This window comes from Diadema setosum, chromosome 10, assembly GCF_964275005.1.
Source record: "Diadema setosum chromosome 10, eeDiaSeto1, whole genome shotgun sequence".
Classification (NCBI taxonomy): domain Eukaryota; kingdom Metazoa; phylum Echinodermata; class Echinoidea; order Diadematoida; family Diadematidae; genus Diadema; species Diadema setosum.
In genome coordinates this window covers 11554587-11578663 of record NC_092694.1, presented here as the reverse complement: position 1 = coordinate 11578663, position 24077 = coordinate 11554587, and the positions used below count along the sequence as shown (strand labels likewise).

At 39.0% G+C, this 24077-nt stretch overlaps 2 protein-coding genes across 2 annotated transcripts; one reads left to right on the top strand and one right to left on the bottom strand.

The window, feature by feature from the left end:
* Positions 1-1282: 1282 nt before the first annotated feature.
* On the top strand, positions 1283-7166 carry LOC140233743 (uncharacterized). Its single transcript, XM_072313844.1, has 2 exons — positions 1283-1436; positions 6700-7166. Exons 1-2 carry the CDS (start codon positions 1283-1285, stop codon positions 7164-7166), a joined length of 621 nt encoding a protein of 206 aa, XP_072169945.1.
* Positions 7167-12667: 5501 nt separating this feature from the next.
* Positions 12668-24067, bottom strand: LOC140234236 (ciliary microtubule inner protein 2C-like). The gene is made up of 4 exons (XM_072314296.1): positions 23882-24067; positions 22416-22689; positions 21450-21562; positions 12668-13295 (listed from the first exon to the last, which is right to left on the bottom strand). The coding sequence occupies exons 1-4, from the start codon at positions 23950-23952 to the stop codon at positions 13139-13141; spliced, it is 615 nt and encodes a 204-aa protein (XP_072170397.1). The 5' UTR covers positions 23953-24067; the 3' UTR covers positions 12668-13138.
* Positions 24068-24077: the final 10 nt, after the last annotated feature.

Sequence of the window (24077 nt, the reverse complement as noted above, 5' to 3'; positions counted from 1 at the left end):
ATGTGCAAGTTAACAAAATGTGCCGTCACATATAGTGACGGCACGTTTTGGTAACTTGCACATTTTGGTAATTTACCGAAATGTGCCGTAACAGGGTGTCATCTGCTTTGGTAGTTTTCTTTTTTTTTCTGGGCGTATCCAGGTAATCTAAAGAAACATAGTAGAAAATAGAAGATATGGGGTACATAATGTTGAGATATTCTTTTTGCCACATTAAAGGTAATTAGGAAATTACAAATCCTCACATGTCAACATGTCAACATGCATTTACATTGCATAGGTTTTTCAAGTTTCATTCTTTCTGATTTTTTTCTTCTCGGAAGGAAATAAATGCTTTTGTATATTTTACCCCTTTGTTGGAATCAATGCGAGATGCAATTAAAGTGACGCCATGTTTTGCATGTACACTTTGCATACAAATTTGATGAAACGAAAATTGCTCCTGACCCCTCGGGTGGTGTGTGGTGTCTGGTAGACAGAGTCTTGTAGACAGTGGGGCTATTTAGCCGTGTCTTTCTTTCATGATCCGTATTTTCTTCATGTTCTTGGTGCGTTGTTACAGACAGGAAATACATGAGTAAAACAAGGTAAAAATATACCCACATTCAAACACGACAACAACAAAATAATGCGTCAGACGAGACCAATCTGAAGCATAAAGGCAGGCATTGAAACTCGAGAGTCAAAATACCGTTAGAATGTTTTGTCATTTTCGATAATTTCCCATCACAGTCGTGTTGCCACTGCACGAACACAGGGCTTCCTGTTAGATGGAAATGAAAGATACATTCTACTGTAGCTCCACTTAGTCATCGTACATCTGCATCTGCGTGAGGTGTGATACACGGGTTCTTGTATACCGTTAATTGTGCCAATAATGCAAAAGGGGGAAAGAGACCGATTGTTCGCTCCCAAAACGCACCATGTATCGTGTTGCTGTTGTTATTTGTATTATCGTTATTTCTTCTTCTTGTTGCTGTGAAACCGTGAGAGAAATGGGGCTGAGAAATTCGCCGGCCGCGCACGTCTCGCCGGCACAATGGCGCAACGCCGACGGAAAAAACACAACCGCCGCGTTTTAGCAACTCATTCTCTGTGCAAATTGTCCGTGCCCGTCGAGAGCAAATGCACCCACACATGCCTATGCACATACAAACACACCATATCTCACACATGCTTTCCCCCTTGCTTTTCTCCGCTCAATAATCATCTACCTTGAATTTGGTGCAGTCGGCTTGGGCGCGAAGCTCGCGGAGAACACAACTTGTGTTTCCGCGCCAAAATGAAGTTGGTCGTCTGCACCGCGTTGTTGCTTTCTACAGCCTCCTTTGCCGCTGGATGCATCTCTCAGGTCTACCACGAGGATGATACTTCCTCGGAGATAGGACATCAAGATGCTCCTGTTTTGCACGATACTGATTCAAACGACATCGAAGGTGAGTTTCTCAAATAATTCTTTCCGTCAACCAATAATGATAATTACCACAATTACTCTCATCGAGTAGACTATATATCTTTCAGAGTCTTGTAACTCGAGTTAGTTTGGGTAGACTCATATTGCCACACATCATAATCCCATTTCTTGGGGTGAAAGTCTTTTTTAAGGTGAAAGTGAAGCCACAGACAGGGGCTTTTATAAATAATGACGCGATGTCGCAGCAACGCGCTGCAGGGATGCTATTTCGATTATAGTCGAAATCTACCGTTCTTGAATGACAAAAACATCGAACTAAATTCGGCAAGGTAGAAGGGAGGTGCAAGCTCTATACATTTCCTGTAACATTGTGATGGATTTGCCATATTTTGCACACAATTATTTTGGGGATACAGGGTAAATTATAATTGCTCTATACGTAGTGGCTTTATCAAATGTGTGACGAAAATTATTTAAAAATGAAAGTCATTTGGTATATTATTCTTGGATTGTGTAAACGAGATTAGCTACCTCCTGGCACATCTCCTATGTGATTGATTTGAATTGCTGCTGATATACAACCGCGTAGCGTGTGAATAACGTTGTATTTTTCAAAGTCCGTTCGTTGAAATTTTACTTCCAATTTCACAGGGCAGAAATACTGATGTTTTTGGCTGAGGCGTTATTCACAAGACGTCTTGTGTATCACACACACCGGTAAATGTTAATAGAGACACTCGAAATCAGATTTCGAAAAAATGTAAACAAGATATAATGCTTCATATCTAGGAAACGAACTTGTTTCGTTTCAGTCTTTTTAAAATTCATAATTTTGACAAGGGGTCTACCTTCCTAACATATCAATAGAAGACCGTCCATTATATTGTAACTGCAATAGCATCACGAATCAACTAGACTATAAAAGAGAAATGATCATCTTAATTCTAAGTTTCGTTGAATTCCCATGAATTTGCATTTGTACTAGCTGTGGAGGAAATACTTGGCAGCCATATCCGTTCAACGTTATTCGTTTGTTTTTTTTTTCTTTTCCATTAATGTTTATAGGGGAGCAGTATCTTTCAATATGAACTAAAATGAAAAATATGCACCATGGTACATTAATCGTTGTTGTCATCATGGTCATGAAACTAAAGTCTATGTGTTGGTGCTGCTGTTGGTGGGTTTTTTTTCTTGGCTGTGTACAATTGTTAACGCAGAATAATAATTTTGCACACGAAACACTCCAAGCGCTTGAAGTATATAAAGTAGGTTGGGTCATCGCAACTCTCAAGCTGGTGCTTTCTTTAAAAAAAAAGAGAAAAAAAAGCAGGTGCTTTCTTTGCAAGGTTGTTTTTCCTCCGGAAAGGTCGGTATGGGTTTCCGTTTGTGGAAATGCGCTTAAAAGCATGTCCTTAGTTTACACCTCCACCGCTTTTCCGTTGAATGTTCGCATATAACTTAAAGGGATATTGAAGAGTAGAATAAAAGCAACTTAGAATTCTTCACCTGTTTTTTCCGCCCCCTCTCTCTTCCCTTCAAGACAAGTAGACAAGAGATTGAATTAAAATGTTTGCTACTGATGAAAAAGAGACTATGTATTAAAAAAAAAAATAATCTCACTCCTAAAGAATGCGTGCATTGTACCTTTCACCTCATATAGGTTACATGATATACATATATATATATATATATATATATATATACATATATATATATACATATTATATATATATATATATATATATATATATATATATATATATCATATACCATATACCATATACCATATACCTCATTATACATATTTAGATAGTTGTGTTTGTAGGTGCGTGTGTTTGTGATTATGGATATATAATAGAATGATATGAATTTTATGAAATTTGTATGACTAAAATGCTTTGTTGAAGTGTAGGATTGGGATGTGAGTGGGGACCTTAGAACTGCCGGGGGAAGGAATGGGGGTGGAGGAGTAGGGGACGGTTAAAAGGGCAGTTAGGGAGGGATTTTATGTCCTTTCTTTTGGGTAGTTACGTGTTAGTCTGTGTATAAATGTAAGCTGTATATCATTTTGGGTCACGCACTGACTGTTTGTTTTCGTTGATCAAACATTGCTGATAGTAAATTGTGTGTACACTATGCATTCAAGATGAATCACTTTTATCATGTGAATTATAGAAATGAAAAAAAAATATTGAAAAACAGTAACAACAAAAATACAGTAATCAAAGCTACATGCGCATTATGTATGTATGTGTGTATATCCACATTAAACATCAAAAGAAAGAATCGTATTGAGCTGTCTAAAACACCAAGGTTACTGTATTGTACACTCAAGATATGACAGGAAGCCCTACCTGACGCTTCCGCTTCGGAAGACATACGTTGCCCTTGATCAGTCCTAGTTTTGCTACCACAACTTATTAATAACATGATATAAATGTATCATGGTAAGATGAAAATAATGATGATAAGCAAAACACACTATGCAGACCTAATTCAATGAGTTTGGGCAGTGTGTTTGTAAAGGGGTTTTGGAAACACAGCTCCTCCTTTTCAATCATTATTATCTTTTTTGGGGGGGGGGTGGAGGGGTAGAGTTGGATTATATTTTCTATTCAATTTATCAATTGAATTTGTCTGATAATTGTTCAGTTGAAATGTATTAACAATTGTTTGTAGGGTTCATTTCCAACAAGCCTCTTGGGTGCTTTCTATGATCCCTCCATTCAAAATGTATGAATTGTGCCAAGGCAATTGTATTTTGATATTTGTAAATGTTATGTTTTGATATGGAAATGAATGAATGAATGTGGTATCGAATAATCATCACAAAATAACAAACGTAGTTCATGAATTAAGCGTGGTGACAAACAGGTTGATTTCAAGCTTACATTCAAAAAAGCAAGCAAGCAAGCAAACAAACAAACAAACAGAGAATACAGGAAATTCACACAAAAGATATCACTACTGGAAAGAACACAGTGTCCCACAGTGTGTTCACAGTGTGGTCACATAGTCGACTATGTGAAAACAGTTTAACAGTGTGGAGATGATTTCACACTGGTCTGGTTTTCACAGAGTGTTCTTACATGTTAATGTTCTGTGCCACACTGTGAATTGATGATTCACATTGTGTTCACACTGTGTTTCTCGCACTGTGGGACACTGTGTTCTTTCCAGCAGGTATATTAGCTTACATTTATGGATTGAAATCATAATAGGTGCCCAGAGTGTGAAGGGTGGAGTCAAAGAAAAAAATGCTCTGAACTTCGTTCCGAAAACCACAGACTACTCGCAATTAATCACGATAGGAACCAACGAATACAGTAGTCAGTTCTTCTAAGAGTACTTGGAAGTTCTGTGGAGATATTCACAATGGCATGAGTGAATGTATCCGCAGATGTGCTATCCTGATTTGCACATCCTCCTACACGCCCCAGTCCCACAAGCACGTTTTTATGTCGATCAGTCAACAACATTTGCCACGTTTGGACCCCTTTGTCGTGGCACAAGAATTACGACATTGTATTGTGTCTGTAGTACCTTTAACTCCTGGAAAAATATGTTAGACGGAACTTAGACAGTCCTTTGTCCACCTGCGGCAGCTTATCCAGACACCAGAAGCACAAAGTACAAGTCACAGTCAACCATTGATAGTCACATGACCACTGAGAGAGAGAAGGAGGGGGGGGGGGTGGCCCTCCACTTCTAATACAGCACACTTTTGTTGGAGCGAGGATCACTGTGTGGAAAAGTGAAGAAACTACTTCAACAGCTGTCAGGGTGTTTTTTTTTTTTCGGGATTTCTTTCAGAAAACGTCCAACAATGCTGCCAGTAATACAAGGAGTCTGCTTGATAGACTGCAAGTAGGAGAAAAAGAGTAATGGACTAGGAAACTGAGATTAAAGAGGGGAAGGCAGAGAGGGAGAGATGGGGGAGGAGGGCCGGGGAGAAACAAACATCACCCTGTGTATTTTCCCTCTCTCCACGAAGAGCAAACATGCGGGGTCATCCCACGACACCGACATCCACGAGACATACATTCAACGAGTTCGAAGCCCACGAGTCATATAGTTCACGAGTTTGACATTGAAAAAAGGTCCATAGGTTATACAGCCCACGAGTCATACAGCCCATGAGTTCGACACCATTTAATTGCAGGCAAATAAGGCCCATACACTACCATAAGTTCGACAATAGGTAAAAACAGCCCACGAGTTCGACATTGCGAGGCTTAATGTGTCTCGTTGGCCTTGTTTGCTTAGTGTCGAACTCATGGGCTGTATGACTCGTGGGCTGTATTACTCGTGGCCTGTATGATTCGTGGTTGTCGAACTCGTGACGTGCACCCAAACACGCGACAATGGATATAAAAAATAAACGACGAACCTGAGACAATATAAACGTAGATTTGAAGGATGTTTAGCTATTCTGGCGGAGAAAATTTGTATGTGTGTGCGCATGTATGTGTGTGTGTGTGTGTGTGTGTGCGGCTGACATAAAGGACAGATATAGGATAAAGGAAGGAAAAATATTTTTGTTTGTGTTTTTGGAGATGGTGAGTTGAGTCTTTTTTTTATACAGGATTTCATTCACGTGTGTTTACTCCGTACTGATCGACAGGAGATTCTCATGATCCGTATAGGCCCATTTATTCCGCGCTATGTGGTGTTACCACGGTCATTGAAATCAGTCGCACAATGACTCTGGGACAGTCTACTCCATTCTTCAAGGAGCATTTTAGTCAGACTGTCATTTTATCGCGCCTGCTTGCTAAATTCAATCGCTTTTATAGAGAAATTCCGGATCAGTTAAAAAAGTTGTTTTTTTTTTTTTCAGATCCTTCCGAATCCGACATCATTTGTGTGTGTGTGTGTGTGTGTGTGTGTGTGTGTGTGTGTTGTTTCTTTTTTTTGTTTTTTGTTTTGTTAACGGGCATCACAAACAAGTTCGAGGGAGCATATGGGTGAAAAAAAAAGAGAAAAAAAAATCGGATTGTCTGCCGATGGACAATATATTGTAGCAGTCTAATTGGTTCTAATTTCTATATTAACGAAAGAAAGAAGGATATTACAAACCAAATCACAATTCTAGCAGCATTGGCAAAAAATAAAAACAAAAACGGTGTCCGTCCTCTCCTCTCCCTTTGTAAACTTCTTCTCGGTGTTTTCATACCGATATCCCATTGTTGTCATTAGTATAAATTAACGCTCTCCCGGAGATTAAATCAAATCATACAAAATATTTGAATATCTTTCGTTATTTCTCTCTCTCTCTCTCTCAGACACATACGCGGACGTGTGGCTAGGGTCGCTGGAATTCTTCGACTTTTGGTGCGGCATTCCCCAGTCGACTTACATCGAGCAGGGCGGATCCAACGTAGCTCGGCGCAAACGCAAGAGGCGGGAGAGCCACGACCCCGTCATAGACATTAACACATATAAGCTCGACCACTCCTTCGTTTACTTCCGGGGCGTGGCCTACGAGTTCGGACCGGGACGAAGGCTGACGTACACCCGGGGCGGTCTGCAGAGGAACGTGACGGCGTGCCCGATGACGACGTGGACAGAGAAGGGACGCAGCTCGTGTAGCAGCGAGCAGGTGGAAACCATGGCGAGCGGCTACATCGAGTCGGTCGGCGGCTACAACCTCCTCTTCAACAATTGCCACCACTTTGCCAAGTGGTTGCTGCAGAAACTGGTGTCAAACGAGTGCGAGTTATCCGGGCAAAACGACTCTGACTACTCCTAAGGCGCTTTCTTAGAAAGCTGATCCTGTATCTGCCGAATAATTTCCCGATTTATTGGAATAAAATAATGTGAACTATGTAGAGAAAGGAAAAACAAACGTGTTGATTTAAACGGAATCGCACATCCACAAAGAACATCTCCCTACAACACGCAGGAATGCGCAAAAGGCGATGGACATTTATTTGACAGTATACTTAGAAAATACCGAAAGAAGTTTGTTTTAAAAAAAATGTCAGAAAATAACGTCACCACACCACAATGTACATACCACCATCGATCGGTTACTGTAAATACTCCATGGCCGTGTCTATCTGCATTTACGCAAAATTGTAAAACAAAAAACAAAACAAAACAAAAATCGACAGAGCCGTGGTTGCCTTCATGGCATCATGCATGACGTTGATCATTGTCGAACACGGCTTTTTCAATATCGCCGAAAAAGGGTGCTACATTGTGAACTATATTACTAGTCTTCCGAAACCACTGGTAGTCCTCTTCCAGTCCTGGTGACTGGATTCTGAATGCCTTTTACAAAATGGTACTAAACTGCAACATGTATGGATGGAATCTTAAGATACGTTGTAGATTATCTTTACATGAACGAGAGAAGGGGGAAAAATTAAGATGAGCGCCCCCTTCGATCGAAGCGCATAGAAAGAAAACTACCTTCATACCTATTTCGCCAATAATGATAGAGTGGAAGCTCGTTATAGCAAAGATGTCTGAAATAAAGAAGTTTATACCTGAACCAACAAACTCAGGTTTTTTGCTTTCGGTTCCGATAGTACAAATGTCTTTGTTCGAATAGTTTCAACTTCTTTTGATATAATCATATCAAAATATACCTGACATACTGTACATATATCTCCGGTCCTATAAGTGCCTCGTAATAACGAGTTCACTGTGTACATGAGTGCAATGATGTAACGACACGCGTTCGTTTGAGCACGACTTATCCAGGAGAACGGAAGCATACTATTGGTACTTACTGTCAGAGGGGTTCGTAATGTATTCAAATTCATGGATGCTGCATGCTGTCGGGTAGTCTCAGTAATTTTCCGTGCCTTCGATTATGCATGACGTTTCGCAGCTTTAATGTTTATCAAACAAAACGTGAGTCTTATCTAATGGCACTTTCCTAGTGCTATAGAAAAAACGGGGAGGTATACTGGGGATACGGGGAGGTGTTTTTTGTTTGTTTGTTTGTTTGTTTGTTTGTTTTTTTGAGGTTGTATGTACACTGAAAAATATTCAGAAACTCCTTCATTGTAGTCATGAAGTGAATGTCTGGCAACAAATCCATTTACCCGATCGTTCCTACGATTACGTTATCATGAAATATAGTATATAGGCCCAAGTAGCATTTGTATTATCATAACAAGCACAATCCCTATATTGTAACAAAGGAAGGCTAAATACTATGATGTCGATATTTGAAATTATTACATTATAATCTGATTTTCACTTTTTTTTATATTGTTGCAAGCAGATTTAATGGATGAAAGACTTCATGCGCAAAGTAAGAATAATCGAGATATGTTATTAGGACACACTCTTCTCAGGCTTTTTAACGTTCACAATGCAAAGGAGTGATTTACCTCTTCGTCTCGCTGTCCGTGTGTCCGTGTAAAGTGCTTTACTTGCTTTACTTATTAATTGAAAATTCCACATTCGAATGACCATCATGTGTTAATTTCGGGACAGTGAGACGCCATCCTACGGTATAGTGCGCTAACTGCAGTTTACCTGCGCGGTATGAAGAAGTCCTATGCTAAAGCCCCTCTTGCCGCAATATTACAATAAACCAGTTCGTAAATAGTGTTACTGAGCATGATAAAATTAAGGTCATCACAGTCCTACTAAACTGACATGTAACTGAGGTATCTGAAAAACAGTTGGCCTTTATCAAAACTCTATGTTATACTTGTAAATATTCTTTTTATACGAACTATCTCTGCTGCATATTGAAATGTAAAAGTGCAGAATGTGTATAAAGGCCTAATATCCTTGTCAATCGAATTAACTTAAGCCATTCGTGCAGCACTTACAGCCATGTAAATTATAATATTCTTTTCGTTTTTTTTTTTAATCCTGCTCTGAGATAATTAAAAGATTATCCTTTGTTTCGAAATCGTGTATACTTGCAACAAGATTATTGAAAGTTAAGGAAACCGTGGTCTCTCTGTTTTCTGATATCTAGTCATGCACCGATTTCTTTTCTTTTCAAATTCATTTTAACATTTTCGTGCACGTAGGCTACTTGGTTTTTGTTTATTATGTGTGTTTTAGCGATCATAGCATACGTTGTAGAAATAAACAGTTGTCTGTATTTATAGGATGATTATATATGATCTGTGTATTTTGTGGGCGTGTGCGCATGTTTACTTTTTAAGTCGATGCCACCCTCCAGGACTTCTCGGATTACTTTCTTGATAATGATAGGAAGCAAAACAAGAAGAATAACAAAACAACAAAACGCCAATAAGGAATCCACCACCACTACCAAAATCTCACACGCTACCTGATATCGAGCAATTCCTACACGCTTTTTAGCAAATATGAATCAACTTGAGAAAGCCATTTTCGAGAGAAGGCATACCGTCACAAAGTTGGCCAAATCGAGCGAAATACCAACATGGTAACGACCTTTCACACGTCAGTCATTACGTCATTTACCGCGATGTTTTCCGGAAGTCTATATACTAACCGTAAGTTAAGTATAGGCCTAACAATTTGACGTGGTACATTTTCTGCACCTTTTCCCTCATTTCGCTTCTTGATCACAATAACTCCCTTTCCGACCAAATATCTTTCAGCTTCATTTGTTTGTTTATCATCAATTTTCTTTGCAACCAAGTACTTTTGTCGGTATCCTCCATTTTGATAAGGAAGTTGTTTTTCAACACATTGTATGCAAAGAGAAAGAGACAGAGTCCTGTCCTGTGCTCGGAAGAACGGCGCTTGTGGTAGAAAATACAGTTTGACGTAGACCATTATTATATCAGTGTAATCGTCACTCAATATCATTACGATTACTATTCGATCTGTGGCAATTAAGGTGCAGCTGATATGGAGCTGAAACATCGGATTTCAACTGTCAGTATTCTAACCGCTTTGGGCAAATCCATCTCAAGACTATACGTGATTCAGCCATCCCCCATCCCGAAGGAAACTGTCGCAAGAAAACATGCTCGTGATGTCTTTCATCGGTTACAAGTATAACAATATGATAGGTCATGGATAGGGCAATGTTCATGAAACATGTTCTGGGGCCCGTTGCTAGAAACTTTGCGTTTAAACGCAACTTGCAACTGATTGTCACTGGCCAATCAAAATCATTGTTACATGCATATCTTCTTAATAGGGCAGACCCTGAGCCAATCAGAGTGGTTGTTTCAAAATTAGCAATTATTTGCAATTGATTGCAACTTTCTTGCAACGGGGCCCTGTTCCCCATGCATGCTGTTCATTTTCCCCGCTGTCCCTTTCTTTCTTTCTTTCTTTCTTTTTTTTTTCTCTCTCTGTTATTATATGGGTGACGTGGCTTGTTTTGACAGACGATTTGATCTTGAATGTCACCACTGTGACTCCTACATGTACATGATCGCGTCATATCGATACATTATATTCTGAGCACTACCTTGAATCGTCTGCTGGTCTGAAACGGACCGTGTGACCTCCACCCCTCTTCGACTTCTTTCAGATCAATTTCACAACCCAATTACACATCTTTGTACCATCGATATCTCCCCGTTGTAATTATGATGTTAAAGGGACACTTCAACCACTATCAAAGTGCATATGTGTTCATATGTGTGTGCGTGTGTTTGTGTGTGTGTGTGTGTGTGTGTGTGTGTGTGTGTGTGTTTGTGTGTGTGAAATTTCAAGCAACATGACATTTGGTGTACAGGAAATGTAATGACAATTGACGGAAAAACTCGAAATCAACTCTTTTGAGAATTTATACATTGTCATCTTTTCAAAACTGCAACATCGTTGTTTTACTATGACGTCACTCATAAAATCGCCTCATATCTCTTGGCATATAAAGACCCCCACAGCATAGGTACATTATGGTTATTATTGTTGTTTTTATTATCATTATCACGCGATTATTACTATCATTACTATCATTACTACTATCATCATCATCATCATCATCATCATTATTATTGTCGGAGGGGGAAGGGGTTCACTAGGTTCCGGAATACCAAAACGCCACACAAACCCGCTCTTGTTTCGCTCTTGTTCCACATGAGTGTTTAATAGCAGAGAATTGATGACAAAAGAAACAGTGATATATTTACAGCATCAATTTTTATTCCTTTTTACATTCATTCCACATACACGAAGAATGAGCCATCGAGAATTTTAAAGTTTGAAGGCATGAACGAGGCAGGCAGCTGCTTATAAAAGACAAATGCATACTCCACCACATCACTGACACGTTTAAAAGGCAAAGTAAAAAGTAACATCCATCGTGATTACACAAGAAATACATCCACTGCAGAGTAACTAAGCAATAAGAACACAGCTAATATTCAGGACGACAGTTTTGCTCAAGCCTATTTCGATACTATCGACCACTGAATCGATCCAGCAGTCACACTAATATCTGACAAAATTAATGCAGAAGAGTTATAGCACATACTTTTCCCCCTTTTTTCACCGATCATACCCATCAGTTTATATCTGCCTGTGGAGATTGTATTGTTTGATACCATAAAGAATGAAGAAAATAAAGAAAATAGATAATTGTTGAGAAATAAAGCAGACGAATCTGTGTCTACCGTTACATACACATGGATGTTTAAATGTTAAAATAAGGCACCCTTTTTGTCTTTTTTTCCCTGGGCAGGGGAAAATAAAAGCAGACATACTCAAGGCATACGTAAATATCTATTGATATACCCTGAAATTCTGTCGAGCTGGTAGGCTATAATGTTCTCAAGTATGCATTGAAACAGTGGAGATATAATATAAAGGACGGAATCTATTCCATTGCATACGTCTATCGCGTGTGTAAAAATTGCACTTTGCGTCATGGCATATCCCGTCATGCTTATAAAGCACTTCTCACAGTAGGCCTTCTAGATAGATACAGTATAACCGAGGAGGTACTACAGTGCACTCCCGTTATAGCGAACACGGTTATAACGAAATTCCGGTTACAACAAAGTTAAAATTCGGGTAGTAACGTTATCCCCTCTATGTATTTTTATTGTTTATTTGTTCGGTTTTAACGACATTTCGATGTCATAGCGAAAGAAAACTGCCGGTCCCTAGAACTTCGTTATAACGGGAGTCCACTGTATACGGAGACTATACAGGCGAGCCTCGCCTATAGTGCCCCTTGATATAACACATGACTAGTATGTAAACCTCCATCACCAATAATGCACATCCTCTTAACTAAACCAAGGAGGTGTAGGCCCCTTGACTATACAAATTTAACCCCTGGAAGTTCGTTTCCTGTAACCGTCGACACGCATAAGAGTGCCCTGCGAAGCAGAACAGGCACAATTCAGAGCTTAAGACAAAGTCAAGATAAAATACATAATTTACAGTTAGTCCTACGTTGGTTTTGACACAGCTGGACATAAACATGATTGTTTCCATCTTTCGTAAAGTAAAATGACGGCATTTGCTGTTTATTGCTTTTGACAAAGATGGCTAAAAATATCCGTAGTTGTTTGGTGTGGCCGAAAATTTGCCATTATGACTCGCATTCATACACTCTGCTGTGATCCAGTCTGTTAAAGAGGCCGGAACTATTTACACGTTCAAAACATATTGCTACAGTAACGGTTGCCACGTAACCATTAATTTAGTCAATTCATGTTTGCAGAAAGTAAATGAGAAATTGGACGCGATAATGTTTGCGAGGCTGATTTGCGAAGATTTACTTGTGGTTGCGCAAGAAACGAGTATATGAAATCGAAGAATCCGTGATCATCATTGCTTAGCGATGATCTACCGATGTTCGAAGTAGACGTCGCGCATGGCTCTGTCGCGAACCGTGGACGAACGGCTGAACGTCTTGATGGGCGGGATCGCCTGGCGGTTGATGTGGGCGTTCCTCGTCGTCGCCATGGACGCCTCCTCTCGCATGTCCATGTGTTCGTCCATGCTATATAAGGGAGGAAAAACGACAGTGTGCGGAGTTTAAGTGACAGTACTGGCATGTCTCCGCCTTTTTTTTTTTTCAGTATATAAGTACTATAAATATTCATTTCTAGGGACAGGTGCCAGCATCGGTATCTATGATAGGGCGGGGACAAAGCAAGGGTACTACTTTAGGCTGTAATTAGCATCAATAAAATGTGTGAACTGTATTTTTGTATACACGTGCGACGTGTCTTATCAAAACGCATATTCCACATTTTTTTTTGTTTTTTGATTCTCCTAAAAAATGCGACTGTTGTATCTTTCATATTTAAGGATTAACTATCACTCAATTTTAATGGGGAAATTATGAAAGAAATCGGTGAGGTAGCCACATGCAATGATCCATGCAAAATAACTGTTTATAAAAGATTAAAGTCCCAGGAGTATGGTTTGTGAAAAACAACGTATTAATTGACAAGCATCAGGAATCGGTCTTAATATATCATGTAGAAATCTATTGGGATCATGACTGTATTGTAAAGGAACAAACTCGTAAGCTGCATGTAAATGCATTTGAGTTTTGTTTAATAAAACAGTGGAAATCATTCACTGATATAATTATGATTTCATGCATTTTTCTTATGTAATGTTCCTCTGCTAATGTGGCTCCAAAGTAAAGTAAAAAAAAAATGGAAAAATGCAAGAAATTTCCTTGCATGGAAAATAAAACAAACATGCCACCTGCTCGATGTGAGAGATAATAATATGTTATGAACAATGCGAATCATGCCGCTCTATACAAAAGAACAATGGTAAGTGGTGTTAAAACAGGTGTTACTTGTCAGATGTGCAGGTGTGGCATGCAGGTGTGATTGCTACCGTGCAGCGCGTGCATATGAAACTTATGGGCTGTTAGCGGAATTCAGTACACGGCACACATCCAATCGTCTGGCGTTTGAATGCCATCATCCAGCGTTACACAAACAATCTAAACAAGAAACAACGGGGGATGAACAGTTAAACAAATAAGATTTTACATTGACAGAGACTTACATTGGTACATCAAGTCAAACGGAACCCTCGATGTCTGACCATTTCATGATAGTGACGAGTACAAGGCTTTGCTCGAATCCGACAGGCAATTAACGGGACCATGACACTTGCTCGACTTTAGATCATGGGTTTACGCTGAGGTAGGCAGATCGGCCGACCGAGCTAAGCTAAGGTCGCACAACTGAACAATGCCATCAAAAAGTCGCGCGAAACATCACCAGATTCAACACAAAATCGCAAACATACAGGACACACAACAATACAAAGCAAAACACGCACACAGAACGAGTATTATACTGTGGTAGAATCTGCACATGTTTTCCATTTGACATACAATGTACGTCGACGTTACATGGCACACGCTTAGACCACGCCTACAAACAGCCCACTATTTCACATAATAAGCGTGATCAGAACTTTTGACATCAAACACTTCAAATACTCTTGTCCGTTCGCTCTCAAAAATGATTTTCTCCTCTTTTCTTGTTTTACACCTTACAAGCGTCATAAATAAGGGTGCTGTTCGTTATTCCGAAGGTTCGCTATTCCGAAGGTTCGTTATTCCGAAGGTTCGTTAATCCGAAACACACAAACTACCTATACCTAGAGGTTCGTTAATCCGAAAATGAAAAGGGGTTCGTTAATCCGAACATTTGTGGCGTTATTCCGAAGGTTCGTTATTCCGAAGATTTGTTAATCCGAAAATGAAATTCGGAACAACGAACCTTCGGAACAATGAACCTTCGGAATAACGAGCTGTAACCATAAATAACATCATCACCATCAACATCGTAACTATGCACTCTCGTCGACTTTCCCTCTTTATTTTTCTCTTTTTAATTCTTTTTTTTTTTCTCTCTCTCTGTTTTGCAGTTACGTACAGCTCATTTACAAGCATATACCAAACATTTCTTCTTTTTTTCATTTTCCAATGTTGATCGCTATGTATATACAAATATATACTCTTTTTAATTTCGAAAAATACAACATTTTGGCAAAACAGTTTGATCACATATTTTCGTCACAACCTATGCTACACAGGCATATAAAAATGGCGGCATGCCATGTGCAAACGGCTTTCTTCACTATACTAAATGGTAAAGGCAACCACTATAGCCTACTATAATACACTAAGAATATCAACATAATTACAGAGTTACAACGTACTTCCACACAAAAGAAGATCTAATCCGCATGACCACTGGCCACAGAAATGCAAACGAAATCGGATTACAAAAAAATAATTAAAATAATGACTATTTTTTTCAGAGTTGGCATGTCAATTGCTGTTCGACATGCCATTAAAGTGTAGCTTTTTAGAGTTGTTCTGTTGATAAGACAGTGACGTCATGATGTCACCACCGCAATTCCTTATTGTTACCTAAGACAGTAAAAATGGTATTTCCTATTGTCTGATTATTGTGTCTCCACTCATGGTGTATTGAGGATATTGATTTTTATCACATATTCTCGTCGTATACGAAATCCCTGAAATGTACAATTCTGTAAACATCAAAGGAAGGTATATAGGCGAGTAACGATACTGTGCTATAGCAAAAACAGATAATGTACATGTACAAGCTTGTATGACAACTCTCCGAAAACACATCATTTAAACTGTTGTAAATTTCGTATAGTCTCCTGCGATTTTGTTCAAACTTTCGTTTATCTTTGACTTTGATCTTATCATTGAAGAACATCTTCACCGTGATTTCAGTGTACAGAGCAGGCACTACAGCTGTATATAGACAGACGCAGACACGAATTATAAGTAAAGCGATCAAGTACACATAACATACCAGTAATTTGTATCTTTTGCATGAATCTCCCATATCAACGTTATACCAAAACATGCATAAAACAGGAACAACGCATGAGACAAAAAAAAAAATACATACATCGCATAATATAATACATACAAGTACTACTTACAGCTGTATATAAAACGCCACTTACAAAGTGATTGGTACCAGTTCTACGCCATTTTCGATGTAAATGTACCGGTAAACGTCACACAGAATGAGTTCGTACATGACACAACGTTATTTCAATAACGTTTAACAATCATATTTAAAATGGTGATCACGAATGGCAAAATTGATCACCGTTTAATGGCGTTTATGTATAATTGATAATTGATATGATATATATTGCGTCAAATCCACTCTGTAGAGTGCTCTATGTATGAACGTTATACACACATGGACAATACTGAACGTCTTCCGTCTACATGAACGATATTTTGTTAATAAGGGAATTAATTATTTCAATAGACTACGCACGACTCTCAACTATTCCACCTCCACATATAATAGGGGAGATCAGTTCCTTTGCCGAATCTACACCTTCCAATTCTAACACTGATACAAAGAAGGATAAAACCGTTGTTTTTATTGAAACAGAATTAGCTGCATCACTGATGACAAGACTTATTAGGGAAAAATGACCTTTTGACCTTTCGATTTCAGTACTAGGCGATTTTTTTTTTCACGTTTACACAACCTTACTCTCACCTAGCCTGGTAAACAGCGACGCTGAAACAATGCACTTTGGAAGGGCTTTTTTCCGGCATTACTTGATGAACTTGCCGTTTTAGAAATGAGACATGTTTATACTCCCCTTTAGAAGCCAATCGAGGGTTCTTATGAGTCTGTGTCACTTCCGGATTTCTCTCCCCCCCCCCCCCCCCCCACTCTACATGAGAATAAAGGAAAAATATCGAATATCCTTAATCAAAACTTCAAAAATATTTATGCATTCCTTATATCCCTGGTATATAACATAAGAGGTATCACTGGAAATGTTTTATTTTGCTCTGTCCGATGACGGGCTTTAAAGGGACTGTAAAGTACTGGTTGAGGTGGGGATTCATGTTTTGAGCATTCCTAATTCATGTAAGTGAGATAATGAGAAACCTGGTATGAAATATGAAACAGCATGTAATTCTAAGAAGGATTCAACGTTTATTTGATGAAAATTGGTTTTCAAATGGCTGAGATATCCCAAAAAGTGATGATAATAATAAAAGGCGACAGGCCACGCCTTTTATTAGGATCTCTTTGTTTCACCTTGTTTTTGGATATCTCAGCCATTTCAAAACCGATTTTCATCAAATAAACTTTTGGTAGGCCCTCCCTACCCCTTAGAATTGCATGCTCTTTGACGTCTCATAGAGTGGTTTCTGAATATCTCGCAAAATGTTAAAAGCTAAATCCTTACCTCGACCAGAACTGTACACACCCTTTAACTTTGGAAAATGTTTAAAAATGGCGCTTAAAGGGGCATTCCAGACGATTTTCATAATTTCACATAGTATTACATAAATCGACAGCTCCATGTGTGATTTGGGGAATTTATTGTGGTCTTTGAGCAGAGAAACCAATACTCTGAGAAATCTTAAACTGAATTACACTGAACAGTGTTGATGACGTAAGAGTCTCACGTACATCGTACATTATAAATGTATTTCAGAAATGCAGCAGTGTAATTCAATTACAATACCACTCGATTGACAAGTTCACCTGTGTAGAATATATATGCATGCCTTCTTCTTTTGTTCTGTTTCCCAGTGAGCCCCAACGCATGCATTCTTATGGTGAGGCTGCTATGTCATCATCCTTGTTCATTGCAATTTGTTATCAATTTTGCATAACATTCTTATTCCTCATCCCAATCACTATAAATTCTGAAAATCTGTACTCAGTTTAAGTAATTTATCGTTGTTCAGCTGTAAAAATCTGAAAATCATTCGGAGGTCCCTTGTTACCCGTTTTGCGACCAAACGCATCATTGGACAAGCATATCACATCAATCTGTCATCATATCAAATCAAATCAAATCAAATAAAATAAAATAAAACGAAGTGAATAGAGGTATTTGCGAGGTTTAAAAATCAAGTACAGTCTGTAGTAAATTTCTGCTACGAAGGGGTTCTAAACAGTTTAAGTTCTTTTTCCAATCCAACGTAATCGTCCGTTCCACGGCTGTGTAGACCGTCTTAATGAAAAAGTGTACATCTAGCATCTCTCTTTCTATTATTTGAAGTGCTAAATGCAGAGATTCACTTTTCAACAAGCACTAATATTAATTATATATATATATACACGTATCTATCTGCTTTAAACAGTCGGGAAATAGTTCATTCATGGCCTACAAGTGCAGTCAAATGCGTCTTAATGAAGGATGATTAACGCAATGTATGTTGCATGGCAGAGAGATACAGTAAGGTATGATTCTCGCAAAACGTAAGGTCCTGGTCATTCGAAAGGACAACAGGGTATTACGGAAAATGACATTTTCACGGGCAGTGCGAAGAGCAGAATGTTTAGCTAACATTTCGCGTTACCCCAAGAACGGGACCGAACAAAGAAAATGTCTCCACGTCATCACTTTTCACGTATTATGATTAATGATGTCTGTCAAAACCTGACCGACGTCTCAGTAGGGCAAATTGTTCTTGACATATATCAGTCATTCGCACGCAGGGTTCCGCCATGAACAGCGGGCGAGGTTGGACCTACATGTACAGGCCACGAACAAAACAAACGAACGCCACAAGAAATATTGCGAAAACAGACGGGGACAATCATGCTCTCGTTTCGCGAACTCTGTTCGAAAATAAAAGCGGCAAAAAGAAAATGCTCTCGGCCTATTGTTTGCTCAAGCGCACGCCTTAATATTCGAAATCACACGTGCAAAGTGGTTGAATTTCCTGTCCTGCTGCGTTCACAAGCAAAGAGCTCTTGTCATTTTCATTTAAAAATGTTGACGAGGAACAATTGAGCTAAGCGTCCATGGGCATTCATAGATAATCAAGTTCGAAGAACTTTTTGACAAAAAAGACCCCCACCAAAACAAAACAAAGCAAACAAACTTTCCTGGCTCTGGAACAAAGATATGCTCGGAGCTGAAGTGAAGAAATTCACCTGGGCTGCAGAAAGTTTGTGGAAGGCTTTGTAAGACCCACTTCCTTCACTCAAATCACTTCCATGATGAAAGATTTCATAGTCTTTCTTCACAATTTTAGGACCTGTTTCTTATTCATGGTCTCAAATTTTGATTCTAGTATTGATTATCGAGTTCAGGGATGTCACATACTACAATTGTACGTACACCATCAGGTAAAGGATGGTCTCAAATATTGGCTGGACATCAGTACATCTTCTGATCTCTCTAGATTGCTCATCTTTGCATATCATATACTTATGATGCAACAATTCTTTTGATCTTCACTAATTTTCCTCTCACACACCAGCTTTCTGACTTCGTTTCTTGTTTGTTTGTTTGTTTTTTGAATTCTTTGCTCAACATCATTAAACTCTACACAAATATGCAATGTACGTGACAGTTACAATTAGAGTTTAAGAAACATGCACAGAATCTGGACAGTCCTACATGAGTTTGATGGTTGAATGTACACCTGTTAGGAATATTTGACAAAATGACAACATACTTCCATGGGTTAATGACACTCGGAGTTAGACAGTGCATGTGCATGTTCTCGTATGTGGAGTGAATGTAATCCTGGATGCAACCAATTCACAAGTTTGCTGTTAAGCCCATCACCTCAATGTACAAGAAAATCAGAAAATCCAGTCATGATATGTCACTCGCGTCTATCATACAACATCTGTACTTGGATTAGCATGCCTGTAATGTTATGTATAACAGCCAGACTAGTGTCAAAATATCTCAATGAAGACCTTGATCCTGTCGATATGTTTACTATGCCATGTTTGGATTTTTTTTGTTATTGTACCTGCTGAAATTTGACATCACACTCAATGAAAGCACAGTCTATAGTCAAGTTGTTTCATCATCAATTGACCACCCCTGCCCCTTCTCTATTACATACCTTGGTATACTTTTCTCTGTGAGAGCAACTTTTCAACTTACAAATGATATCATGATATCAAGAACACTGCCCATTGAGTAACTTATAGAAATGTTGTGTGTTATATTGAAGTTATATTGGAATTAGTGTAATGAATGTACCCCTGGAGTTTCAGTGAATGCATTCATTTTTGGAACCCCCCCCCATATTTTCAGAACAGAAATGACATGATTCTGTGCTTGTCCTTTGCAGACATACAACTTGGGAAAAGAACTTCCAGAAGCTTAAGAATCCGTTTTTAATTTACCAATTTATCAATTTAGAAGCTTTTAATTTACCCATTTAGTGACTTTTAAAAATTCTGCAACCAACTGAACAATAATAATGTCATTTATAAAGGGCTCCAATGAAGTGGAATGATAACATCTTTCATTCAACCCAATGAAACATCAAGAATGTATAATGAAAATTATGATATCAAGATACATCATCAAATTCCCTGATTTCATCTCAAATGGCACTGTGCTTGATATAAACATGTGCTTATATGTATGCCCATTCTAGTCTGTCTACTTCAATACATGGGCAACCAAGACATGCTTTCCCTGTACAGAGGTTATGCCTAGAATCACAAGTTTACAACCTAGGTGGGACCACTAGTATCTGGCAAAGAATGCTGACATTTCACATAAAAATACGTGCAAACTGATGCTTCAAAAAAGCATGGACCTACAACGAAAAAAGTAAGTTTTTTTTGCACCTGTTGAACGTCACACGCAAATTAAAATCATTCAAAGCTGATGGCGATACTGCAGATGCAATAACTAGCTTAAAATTCTAAGATTATTTCAAAACAAAAAGGCCATGCAACATTTCAAAGACATGTATATATGATATCTCTTGATCACAAAGTTCATTTGTAAGTTAAGTTTGATGATATGGGATATCACAGGCAAACAAAAACTGGCATGGCTACAAATAACACGCTGCTTAGCGGAACAAATGCAGTCTTACTAGCTAATTATAATCACAAGTTTGGTTCACCACCTATGCATCTTAAACTGTCAAGCTGTAAACTTCAGTCCATGACAACAAGACCCACACGTTAGCGAAAATTAAGAAAGAAAGAAAGAAAGAAAGAAAGAAAAGACAACGGTTAGAATGGACAGGCGAGATTGAGGAAATAGAGGAAGAGCGGTTAATCTGAAACAATCCCATGGTGCAGCAGAGCGCAAGAATTGGTGCAAGTGTGCATCTCGTCACGGCACGGCAGTCGTCGTGGCAACTTACGATGGGCCGGTTTGGTGGTACATCTCCTGCGCTGACCGCGGTATCAGGAACTCGTTGACGCGGGGGATGGTCCCTGTCCTATCTTTATAATGCTCTCTGTGCTCCTGAGCAAGCTGAATGGTTGAAAGAGAACACAAATTAAACTGTAATGTCTAAATTGCTACTACAGGTAACGTTTAGCTCTATTTTATCTATAACTGTATAACTTTTGTAAAATGAAACAAACATATCGACTTAGGGTAGAATTACATGTATTATCACTTAACATGTCAGATAATTTATATAACATATTGCTCCATAGCATCTTTCAGGAGTAATTTAAAATCCTATTTGTTTAGCAGTGCATTTTGAAGACCAGTGCCTTTTGAAGACAGACTTTCATGTCTTTTTTTTTTCTTCTGCTTCTTCATCTTCTTCTATTACGGTGATGTACTTGTATCTTTAGTCTGTTTGCTTTGATGTACAATTATTGTAAAGCGCCTTGAGCATTTAATCAAAGTGGAGAACGGCGCTATAGAAATTGTATGTATGTATGTATTATTATTATTATTATTATTATTATAATGACCCAACTAAAAGTGTGGTTGGAGTGAGTTCATTCCAACCAAAACTATAACCTACAGTATGTCTCTATCAATTCTATCATGAACTTGCTCAAAGGCTTTAATATTGCATCATCTAATGTCACTGGACCTGACACTGCCTGGAAGCAGAATGAGAATAATGTACACAAAAATTTGAGTAATCACTGCTGTTTCTACTTGCATTGCAAAAATCTATTTGTGGTTTTGACGAGGCCTTCAGCATAGGGTCAAGTCTCTTCAAGAGCTTTTTGCATTTGTTTAATGGTATTATGTGCATTACATACTTCCAGCAGCTATTCATCTGCCTGTGATATTACAACAAAGTTCAAATCCGGGCCAGTATGCAACCGGATTATGATGCCATCATGCATTTATATCGCACCTTATCAAACTTGGAAACCTCCTCCTTGCGGTCGTGGTTGACGTTGCTGAGCTGGTACCTGGGCTCAGTGCGCCACCTCTCCCGCGTCCTGTCCCTCGCCCCGATCACCTGGTCCGGGTTGTGTGTGTAGACCGTCGGGAACTGGCCGCCATTGGCGTAGTTGGTCTTGCTGGTGTTCAGAGTTGCTGAGCGGTAGTCCTGAAAGTATTTGGCTGTGGCATTCCCGTACGTCTCGCCATAGTCAAACTTCATGGTGGGGCAGTGGCCCTTGTATCTGCAAGCATGCAAAAAAAATAATTACAAAAAAGAAATAATGAAAGGAATTAAAGTTCAACTCTGACTCTATTGGAGTATTGATGGTGCAAAATCACAAGCATGCTTCATTGTATTACATGTACTTGTAAAGAGAGAGAAAGGGGGGGGGGGGAGAGACTGGATACAACACCAACACAAGACATACTGTAGGGTTGGACCTACTACTAATCGACCGCCTAATGTTTATTTGCTTGATAAGAATATTTAACACTGAAATTCACGTAAAAAACTTGACCTACGTGATTGAGAAAATCCAGCTCTATCAAATGCCGTTGTTCCCTTTTCGATTTGAAGTTTCAGTGCAAAAATATCGCCGACGAACTTGCGTGGCCTCGTTTCAGCTCCCCGCGGTAAATCGCGTTTTTAGGATCGACCGCTGATTTTGCATTGACAATGCACGTAAACCGAGTTGTATTGAACACCGTGTTGTACAAACTTTTAGAAGCCTTTTAGAAACTTCCATAGACATTACATTGTGCTGTCATTACGATTCGGTGAAAATATTCATTCGAAATTTTGTCCTTGATTAAAACCATTAATGAAGAGTGAATTATCGCGTTTTCCCACACCATCCTAATCTACATTCAAAGCCAATCCATTTTTATGTGCTTTGCGCGCAGAGAAGTGCGTATTAAGTGTTCAGTGCGCGAATTATACGCGGTCGGTTTCAATAAGGGTGGTCGATATGTAGTAGGGCTACCATACGCCTAATTAATTTTCATTGGCATTAATAAACACTCACAATTACAACCATATGTTGTAAATACTGTCAATATATGAAGGGTATTTTTTCAGATTGAACAAATCCACTGCACTGCACTGGCACTGGCATTCGGGATGTTCGGCTAAATACTTATATAACAATCTTAAGTCAAAGATTCAGTCATTTTAAACCTCTAGTGAAAATGACGGACATAATTAATTTCTGGAAAAAATTAAACTGCGCTGAGCTGCGCTGCATGTCTGGTGGGGTGTTTTCCACCTCGGCGGGTAGACTCTATTACACCGCCCGCCCGAAACTCTCCGGGAACGTAGCGCTCGGTGGTAGAGTCCTATTCATGTACTGGCTACGGCCTACGCCTAGGTCTACAATGCTACATAACATTAACAATAACAAACCATGATAACTAAAAAAGCAATGGAATACTTACCCAGGCATCAATCTTGGCGGGATATAAGTCGCCTGATGGGTCGTCTGCAACGTGCCAGCACTTCTCGACATGTTTGGTGTTTGAAAAAAATACTAAGAATACGAAGAAATATCAACGAGCCGTACCGTTTGCTAGCTTGGTAGTTTAGTGGATTGCTACTGTATCCGTGTCAATCAGTAGGCTGTATGTAGTGGGG